We start from the raw sequence: 10,912 nt of genomic DNA, 5'->3' as shown, positions 1-10,912 counted from the left end.
GCATAGAGGGGGAGGATCACCTCCTTGGTCCTGCTTGAAATGCATCTGTGGATGCACGACAAGGTACAGTTGGCCTTCCTAGCCGCCTCCCCACACTGCCGAGCCATGTTCATCTTGGAGTCAATAATGACTCCAAGATCCTTTTCCACCTCCGTGCTGACAAGAGGGGAGTTCCCCAGCCTGTAGGTATGGTGCCAGTTGTTCCTCCCCAGGTGCATCACCTTGCACTTGTCTGTGTTGAACCCCATCCTGTTCTCCTCCGCCCATCCTTGTAACCTGTCAAGGTCCGACTGTAGCCTGCTGCTCCCTTCTATTGTGCCCACATCCCCCCACATCTTGGTATCATCAGCAAATTTGAACAGGGTGCTTTGCACCCCCTCATCCAAATCACTGATGAAGATGTTGAACAGGGCGGGCCCGCGGACCGAGCCCTGCGGGACCAGAGCCCTGCAGGACATGGCAGATAAACTTTCCAAAAGATATGCTGGTACAGTGAATCATATGTTCGATTTCTATATCAAGACTGACTGACTGGAAGAGGTGGCTGCCAAGGTATGGGAAATGCTTGATGTTATCCAGGGGTTCTCCATCAATGGCAATTTGTGCGGGGAGGGAGGGTAGCTTGTGCTGGGCCAGGCTGATGAAGCACCTTGGTCTTCCCAATATTAAAAAAAAAAAAAAAAAAGTCCCAAGCTATGATAAACACCTGAAAAAAGGTCGAGGGTGGACTGCGGATTGGTCTCAGTGTACATGAGGATAACAGTCATCAGTGTATTGAAGGTAGGTGATGCCAGTCTTGGTAACTTTTCAACCTGTGGTGCCTCCACAGCAAAATAAAAGTTGACCAACCATTCAATACTCAACCCCAATTCCAGGAGGAAGGCGGTTATGGATGAGAATCAAAATCACAGCAAGATAGATGGAGAAAAGGGTTGGGGTGATGACACAGCCCCACTTGACACCATTACAGATGGTACATGGGTCTGTCTCTGATCCACTGCAAGGACTGTGTGGTAGTCATACTGGAGGGTTAATTTTGCCAACTTTAGAACATGATTCTCTTCTGATGGATAAGTGCTAGGGTTTCCTCATTATTCTTGTCAAACCAATCTTGGTGATGGTAAGAGGCATATCCAATTGATTCAGTGCATGCCTTGTGAATAACATTCTTAAGTTCCTTCCTATGTTCCTGGATGTCCTTGATGTTGTCAGGTAGGTCAGACAGCCTCTCAATAAGGCATTGCTGAAGAGCCTTGTATCTAGCTTGGTTTTGGAGTGCCTTGATGTTAAATCTCTTCTGCATTCCTTTCAATTGTTTACAGTATTGTGGCGCAAGCTGCATGTCCCTGATTGATCTGACTAAATGGTGATCCATTCAGCAGTCATCTGGACTCAAGTGATATCAACATTGGTATGATCACAGGCTCTGGCACTAATATAGTCCTCAAGTATGCCTGTTCTGCCATTGGGGTCTTCAGGAGTTTGGACCATGCTTAGTCTGGGATCTTGCCTCAAATCTGTTCATCAGGGGAGACCTTACCAGCAGTATAAGACTCCAAATGACATAGCTCTGAGGGTCATTGGAAGCCTCTCCACTATGACTAGGTTATGGTCCAAGGAGAGGACCATACATCTATACTGCTCTTAGCTGGCACTGATACTGTACTGAAAACAGAATTAACCATCAGTGATTAAAGAACTAAATAAGTTTCATTTATGCACATGATTTGTTTTTTGTAATCTCAAATATATTTTAAGTAACATTTTGTAAGATAGTAAATGGCAGATGGTCCTGGGTATAACTATAAACTGCATCTAACTGGATGCCTGGTGGCAACATGGTGGGGCTATTCATGGCAGGGTAGCTCCTATAAAATATCACAATGTTTCAATCTCTAGAGTAAGGTAGAGTAGAGGGCACCTCAAAACCTTAGGCCCCACTGCCTTGTGGGTACTCCTTGGTTGGAGAAAGGCTAAGGGGACATTACCCTAACAAAAATGTGCCCTTGCTGAGGCATTAGGCAGTCAACAGCAGTTCTTATCTTTTGCTCTCTGGCAGAAGCTATAACCATTAAGGCATTGAACTTCTGGACTCAGTTTGGCCTTCGGACTCTCTCTCAGTGGTCTAAGGAGGATGGGGATGGTAGATCCTGGGCAGCCCCCACTCCTCCATACTTTTGCCTAGACATACATGTTGAAGGTCTTGGTGTGATGGTCAATCATTTTAATCAGGCACCTGACTAAACCTTTTACACATACAACATGATTTCCAGTTGCTTACTAAAATGGGAGAAAAGCTGCACTTAAAATGAAGTTTGTTTCCCATTTGTTGTATAATTTACAGCTATAAATGATATAATATATGAATATGCAGAAACTCACTTTTCAGAATTGTCTCAGTTAATTTAGGTAAAGTAACTTCCAAGTATTACACAAACAACATCAAATTCTCCTTATGCCTGAAGAAGGGTGTTTGTGCCTGAAAGCTTACAAAGAACAATTTTCCCAATTATTTATTTGGCCTAATACAAGATACCGCATCAACCCAATTGTCTGCCTATGTCCTTAGATGAACACAACTACAACCAATAACTCTTAAACCCAAATTGCTTTATTATTCTTCAGTGTTATTTATTTAAAATTGTGAATTTTTGGAAAGCATGGCAAGCACACTGTTTTCGAAGTCATTCTACACTGTTTTTCTTTCCTTCAGAAGTCAAATAATCTATGTACAAGAGTGAATAAAATGTAGAAAGCCTCAATAATCAGGTACACAACAGGAGGTAAAATATCAAAAGAGCTTGCTGGTATTAAAGATTTATCCCATTCCCCTTTAAATCAGTTAATTTTCCAACTACAAAGCTTCTTCACCATAATCTTTATGCGCAGGGGGTGGAAGGGGGGAGAAACAGTCAGTTAAAGCCTACATCAGACCCTTAAAAGTCAATACACAAATCCTTCTCATGGAAGTTATTCAAATCACTATATTCAAAGCTTAGGGTCTCCAAGTGCATTTCAGGCTACAAGAGTGCTTTTGTCTATCAATTGTCTCTAGGGTGCAGAAAACTGCGTGCTAATATTGAGTATTATAAGTCTAGAAACAAGGTGAAAAGCATCAATAAGGATTTTCTTAACAGCAATTCACATTCAGTTTTATTAAAATAAAACATAGTCAGATACCTTAAATAAGCAGGTATAGGATGCTTTAATGTATCTGGGTCAGTACATAAAATAAATTGACTAGTTCTTTTAAAAGTATTTTTTTCAAGATGTTTTTGGCACAACTCAAGAAAATGAACTCCTCCCTGTGCTCAAGTTTTACTGACCCAATTATTTTTTTTATTAATTAAAAAAAAATAAAATCTATACCATTTTGCCAATGACTTATCAGAAGGTCAGTATTCCTGTAGACAACTTACTGAACATAGACTGCAGCACATTACGTTACTCTGGACAAAAAATGCTAGCAAAATATCTACACTTAGAAATCTACATAAGCTTCTATAGTTATATTAGGCAACTGCCATGTACAATAGCTTAGTGGCCACTGTTGATGCTCTGAAGTAGGGAAGAGCTGTTAACAGAAGTACATGATGAAATATAGAACTTGTTTTGTAATGTAAGGTACAATATTCTCTTGTATGCAGGAAAGATTGCTAAGGAAAGCCCTAAACAGTCAAAAGATTTACTGTTCTCTTATTCCATTTTATAAATCAACTTCCATTAAAAGTCCCATTTTCTGACTGCAATTAATGTTAGTAACCAAACTAATGATAGGCATTGTTTTAAATACCTTTTACATCAATGTTCTATTTTTGCTTCTTTTGAAATGCCAAAGTCACCCATACATGCATTACCAGCTGATAAGTTCCATGTCTCCTTTGCAAGTAAAGGAATATCAGGTATATTTAACATAACTGGAAATACAATTAATATGCTATCAATTACAACTAGCAGGAACTTTAATTACATCTCCATTCCCCTTCGCCAGACCATTTTAAAACAAATGGGTGAAATGCACAAACATTTATAACACCTTTGAAATTAGTCTATTAGGGAAAAAGTCATGGGATAAGGTACTGTCAAAGATTAGCAACCAGGTAATAGAAAATAAAAATACTAGTAGGCCAGTTTGCATCATGGCAAACACTTAAAACAATGGGAAGTTACATAAGGTTACATTTTAGAATTATGTTTAATCTGTTTACCAATCAGCCAGAAATAGGGATGAGTAGCAAAATGGCAAAATTAGCAAGCTATAATCAAGTTAGATAAGGTTTTATAAATGAGTTCTCAGTGGTTTTGAAACCTAGCCCTTACAGTTATCACAGTTACCTATGCTCACATATCATCAGCTTGCTTGTATTCTGCCGATGACCAAAGTTATTCTCCAACTCTAAGCGTACATGCAAACTTTTATCACACCTGATTTATGATCAGGCAGCTTTCTTTAACCCATGTGATAGTAAATCGGGAGCAGCTTGTGTACAGATTTAATAGTGCTAGGAGTTATGCCAGAAACCCAATCTCAGTAATCTGGTGAAGAAACGGGCAGGCAGGATCAGAGCAGGGACCAACTTATCCACAGGGAAGCTGGTTTGGCAGGGGTGGAGAGGAGGGTGGAAGTTGTCCATCTAGTGGTGGGGAGTTGCGGGGCTAAAATGGTTCGGTTAGGGTTGGAGGAGTAGTTAGAAGGCAGCCCCAGGCTGGGGCAAGAAACTGGGCTTTTCCAGCCCTGGGAATGAGCTTTGAACATGTGCAGATGTTTGGTAGATTAGGCTAACCCATTCCTCATCTAACTTAGTACACCTCCTCAGGTGAATAATTTAGATTGGGCAAAAAATGGCTGGCCTAATTTAACATCCCCGAACATCAGTACAAATTGGCACTTAGATTAACCTAACCCTAGTTAGGCCAATAGAAATCTAACATCTCAATGTACCTATGTACTTATGTTGCAGATGTCACTTTTCATGTTTTTCTTCCCTCTAGGTATGCTCTACTTAATTCTTCCTCAGTTTTATACGCTATAAAAAATGACATTCTTTAGAGTGACATATGCCACATTATCTCCCATTTTAAATTAGATACCTATATTTGTGTAATCTTGCATGGTTATTACTACATATGATTTTGCATATGATTCTATTCTTTTGTATAGGGTTCTGAGCACCTTCTGCAGATGGGCTTTATTTTAATTTTTTTTTAAAGCTTCTGGGAGCAACCTTACTTAATGACTGCATATCATAATAAAAGTTTCTTATAACTGAGAATAATTCATATTTTTAAAATACGGAAATTTTAGTTCAAAAGAACAAGCTAATTTAATACTATTTAAAAAATATTTAAACTTTAAATGCTGGCTAAAAGAGATTTAGCTACACAACTTTGATTAGTTTTAATGGAAGCTGTAAGGTCAAATTATCTAGTTAGATTTGAAAAATCTCAAGTAATATCTAACAGTCCTCAAACAAAGAGAAACGATTAACTAAAAATTGGGATCTTAACTGATATTTGTAAAGGCTTAACCATAAAATAGTTATGGAAGGTTTAAACAACCAAACAGATTCTGCCTTATTTAAGTGCTAACATTTTGTCTCATTGTTTTTATCATCATTTTCCCCACCATGGTTACTGGTGCCACTTTACCTGTAGGTGGTTTAGATAGCATCTTCTGGGCTTGCCATCGAAGCTGGTCTGTGAATTGGCTCTCTGGGAGATACAAGAAAGCAATGTGACCCACACACTCTGGTTTTCTACTGACACAGAAGTGCCATTGCCATGCCAGAGCTTGTGCTGTAAGGACGTATTAGCCGTTTTGCTTATTGGCATGTCACATGCTTTATCTTCCACATGCTCATACCAGATTTCACCTTTGCAAGTTACATTAAGCTATTTTTTTTTAATTTGCTGTATTTGTCATCTGAATGTAGTAGTTAAATTCCAAGTTGAGGTTAATAAGGCTCACAATTGTTATTTTAGTAGTAAAGCAGCGGAATGTTAATTTTCACCAAGATAGTAGATTGGACTGGGATGAAGCTAGGATTTCTGGAGCACTATAGGACCTTGAGGGAGGCCATCTCGATCTGCACTTTTCCCTATGTGTAAAATGAGTGTAAATACTTACCTGCACCATAAAAACCCTGTGATGCTTAGATATTTACAAAAAAAGAAAAAATGTTCAGTAACGCCTTAAAAAAGCTGATGCAAGGTGCCTAGAAAGTCATCTTTTTCTGTAATGAAATGTACTTTAAAAATGTTGATAGCCTGAAAAAATATACAAAACCTTCTCGCGCTCATCAATGTATAAAATCAATTTTTTTTGTTTAAGTAAGGTCCCAAGTGATGACTCTGGGGACTGAAGTCCTCCCATTTAACTGTGGAAGGTATATGGCACAAGCAGAAACATTATTGTCACTCTCAGGGATGCACTGTAGCCTACTATATAATAATAGTAAAATATAACCTATTGTATATAGATACAGTACAAACTTTCTCACCCAGACAAACCCACACAGTTCAGTACTGACCCACTCGGCTCACCCTGGAAGCAGAAAGTAAAACATGTCTGTATAATTTTCAAATCTTAGCTTCTGTCAAGTCTACATGCAAGATGCCAGCTCTGTTGGTATTTTTGGTGATGTAAACAGTTTTCCACTACAAACCTGGCTTAGACCAAATCACTCCGCACATGATACTTGAGTGAATCTATATTAATAAATTATAAATGATATATCATGTATATTATAATATCATTAGTAGATTAATCTATCTATAATACACATATATGTACACATAGATGTAAATAAAAGAACAGAGGAATGGCAATATACTTCCCAAATCTCTTTGCAAGATGAGGAGAGAGAAACTTCTTGTAAATACATAATTTTCTATTGTCCAGTGTTTATGGATTTGCTTGTAAAAATAAGGGGAGGGATGAAACTATATGTACACAGTAGTTTCTACAGTGTTAACACAAACATGCAGGTTATTAAAAAATGAAAATGAAGCAAATGAATGATAATATTCACAGTGGCACAAGTCAAATGCCTGATAAAATGGTTTCATGCGTGTTTCTCTGCAAATAATCTTTATAGCATGGTAAGTTTGTCCTATGAAGATGCATGCAACTTAAAAATGTAAAAAAAATACTTGCATTAAAGTCATAAAACCAATCAGAACATCATCACCAATAACCTTTAATTTCAGTTGTTGTCTTCATGCAAAGGGCATTTTTGAAAAACATTCCAAGTACATACTCAAACATATCTAGAGTTCTTTTCAGTCAATGACAAATACTTCAAAATTACTTTGAAAGTTATGACTTTAAAAGTTAGTTATCTACAGTAAAAGTTGTGTTATCCGGCACTTTACCATCTGGAATGCTCTATTAACCAGCATCTGTCATAGACAGCAATACATCTTGCCATGCGCTTTTCATAGACCTGTTGTTTATGGAAGCTTCAGGATACTGCTGAGCGGTGCTGCTAGCGGCAGTCTCAATTGTAAAAACCCGCCATTGTGATAGCATTGTGCTTGTGCTGTATCATGACTTTACTGCTGAATATATCACCCATCCTGCAACTATGACTAAGTATAACTCTCAGATAACTGGCATATTTGATTAACCGGCACCCTCCATTCCCCATGGATGCCAGATAACAGAGCTTTTACTACACTAGAAAGAAAAATGTTACTTACCAAAAGTGAATTAGGTTGATAATTATGTGGATACTGTTCAGTAAAGTATTCTGTGCCATGATCCAGTCTTTGATGGCCTCCATATTCTGGTGCATCAGAATCCAGGACAATTTTATACTTGAAATATTTAGTAAGGAATGATTACAGATTTTTGTTAAATTCACAAAAATACTAGAAGTAATTTCAAACCAAATTAGTCCATTTCTAAATGGGTGCAAAAACTGTTCTCAGAACAGAACTTTGGATGGAGTCGGAAAAGATATTTGGTCATACCCCAAATGTTCAGTTTGTTTCAAGCCTCTTCTAATGCTTTGGAAATTCTAGTAGTATGTTGCCATATATATTTGCAGAACGTTTTTTTGCAGATTCAAAGGAAAGTTGAAAATGACCTGGTATCATCTCGACTTTTTATGAGTTATATGTTTAACTTACATCAATAACTCAATGGAAAATAACCCCCCCCCCCCCCAGCAAATAATCTGAATTGGATTAAAACACATTCAATAGAAAAAATATCAATTATCTGAAAGTAATTTATTCAAATTGTTCAGCTGCCTGAACACTGGACATGCTGCCAACTTGCATGTGCATGGTTCAAGTGAGAGTGCTGGTAACTAAGCACTCAAGTGAGAGTGCTGCCAACTAAGAAAGCATGAACTGGTTTTAAGAAAAAAAAAAATCAGAATAATCAGTACTCAGAAAGGAAAGTTTGTTACCAAGCTATTGCAGGTATAAAATAACAGTGAGTCTGATCAGATGGGATAATCTGATAATAATGAAAAATGATGAATAGATTTGGTAAAAAAGTGATTATTAAAACTTTTTCCTGAGGCCTAATAGGGGAACCTACTTGGGCATTTAGCGGAGACAAAAGCAATAAAGTGTTGCTATTTCTAACTTTTCAGTTAACAATATAAACAATAATTTCTCCTCCCACCATACAACCAAACCCAACCAAACAACAATATCAGTGAATATGATCATATTTACTCAAATAAGAAAATAAGTTATTAGTAAGCTGTAATATTTGAGAGAGAAACTGAAGGATGGAATATTTTATGAAGGCATTTTACAGCATCTGTCAGGCAAATGCATTTGCTTTCCCTTCTTTGTACAGAGAGGTGGCTAGCTTTCTTAGTTTGAAGTCAGGTAGGTATAGGGCAGGGTGTACCTTAGGATATGGACACATGTCCATTTGGAGCTGTTTCAAAAGGGGAATGGTCAAAGGAGCTGCAGCTATTATATTTTAATTTTTTTCGTGTTGACAAGCTGGGAATAATACAAATGTAGCAAAAGTGGTCCATCTTTAAAACTGGATGAGGTACTGTTAAAAGCAGAATGGTTATGTTACATTTGTATTGTTTCCTGCTTGTCCATACATAACAATTAGAACATAACAGCTGGTGCCCTTCTGAACCAGCTCCAGATGTACATATGCCCATACCTGTAGAGACTAAATTGCTCAGGAAGGCATGAGCGTTCACAGGTGAACAGGTGACATTTATAGCATCTGATGAAGTAGGCTATTGCCTATAAGAAGTTCATCTCCCTATGAACCAATTACTCTCTAAGGTGCAACCCTGCCCTACTTTCTGCTAATTTTATTTTTATTTTTGCATTAAAAAAAAGGTCATCCAGTTGAAAGAAAACAATTGAGAACTGTACCTGCAATTCTTATTGAAAGTAGCAAGGAAAAAAGAAAATCAATAGAAATTAATTCAGTTATCCTAATGCAGGACAGCACACATTTAAATGATGTAATGGTATGGCTGAAGTGATCAAAGGGAGCATGCTGTGCACCTTCAGATTCAGAGTAACTGACACCATTTTTAGTTCTGGTTATATTAGCCATTATAGTAAGACACTATGGATGGGCTAACCTGCCAATTAGGCACAGGCAACCTTCCATGTGCCACCGCACCACAACTAAGCAATATAGCATTCTTTACATCTGCTAGGGGGAAGAGCTAATTAACTGGCCAGGGGTTGGACAGAGGCTACTTCCTGACCTGAAGACAGGATAATTATGTTTCTATAGCAGCAGGCAACATTTGCTGCATCATCTCAGTTGACACAGTAGGATATTCAAAATCTGTAATGAAACCCCATTTCAGGGAGTCCTAGGATGCCGGGACACAACCTTTAGGAAACTAGTAGAGCTGGTTGCTTTATGTTATTATTACATAGCATCACCAATGAGCAAAGTTAAAGTTGTTTAGATGACTACACTGTATATTTTTATACCTTCACATACTTGGATTCCATTTAAGTATCACTACTCTTGAATTTCCCTCTTTGTACAGTTTGGTTTTTGGATACTTTAACATTCTACACCCCACCCCCTACCCAACTTAAGTAATGGAAACATACCTGAAGTCTTTCACAAACTTTCAACCTTACCTTTAATTTTCTTTTGTCACGAAATGAAGAGGAAACAAAATCTGAAACAGTCTTCTATAATCTACTCCCTTAAATTCTGAAGCAAAGAAAATCTTGTTTGATAAAGGCCTGTACTAATAGGATCAGAGCAGAGTGAAGCTGTGTTCTTTTATTCAACAACTCTTAAACTGCTCTGCAGCATCTGTGCTTGCTCAGCTTTTTGATAAAGGACCTGCTAAAAGTCTAATGGTTTTGATTTTAGGAGAATTGCTATCATTTATATCTTTCTATGCCACTCTTTATAATCAGCTGATGAAGCTTAAGAACTTTCCTGAAAGTTACAATCTTCCTGATTGAAGTCTCTAGTAACAAAAGGAATTGTTTAGAGACTGACATTACACAAATGCAGATCAGACATAAGTTAAATGTTACTTCAAAATATTTCAGAAACTTTATCCATACAAATACAGTGGGGATGGAATAGTGACATAATACTTGAGAAAAGGATGTATAGAAGGCCAAGAAGCCTTTATTAATAGTGTTTTTTGGGGGAAACTAGGATGCTTTGGAATGGTAGGAGAAGCAAAGGCCACCTTGTGGTTTCTCAAGGGTTAACCATCAAGGCTAGGGACAGACATTCAAAAAGTGTTAGCCTGAATTGATTCATTCTTTGCAAAAGTGGTGATACATAGGGGTTGCATGTGCACCCCCTGAGAGTGCCAGTGCACCCCCTGACTGGCCACACTTGCAGCTTAGGCAATGGGCAGGGGGGGCAAGCGAGAGCGCCAGTGGCCCCACCCTACCTGCAAGCACCGGCTGATTGCTGCAGCCA

At 38.1% G+C, this 10,912-nt stretch overlaps 1 protein-coding gene across 1 annotated transcript in view; it reads right to left on the bottom strand.

The window, feature by feature from the left end:
* GBE1 (1,4-alpha-glucan branching enzyme 1) overlaps positions 1 to 10,912 on the bottom strand; it is a 166,793-nt gene that overhangs the window by 13,225 nt on the left and 142,656 nt on the right. Inside the window, exons 13-14 of the mRNA XM_014526359.2 lie at positions 7,702 to 7,819; positions 5,650 to 5,712 (exon numbers count right to left, since the gene is read on the bottom strand). Of these exons, the coding sequence (XP_014381845.1) occupies positions 5,650 to 5,712; positions 7,702 to 7,819 (181 nt within the window). The remainder of the gene's footprint in view (positions 1 to 5,649; positions 5,713 to 7,701; positions 7,820 to 10,912) is intronic.

Source organism: Alligator sinensis, unplaced genomic scaffold (genome assembly GCF_000455745.1).
Source record: "Alligator sinensis unplaced genomic scaffold, ASM45574v1 scaffold873_2, whole genome shotgun sequence".
Lineage (NCBI taxonomy): Eukaryota > Metazoa > Chordata > Crocodylia > Alligatoridae > Alligator > Alligator sinensis.
Note: the sequence above shows the minus strand (reverse complement) of the source record. Positions and strands in the feature narration are given on the sequence as shown.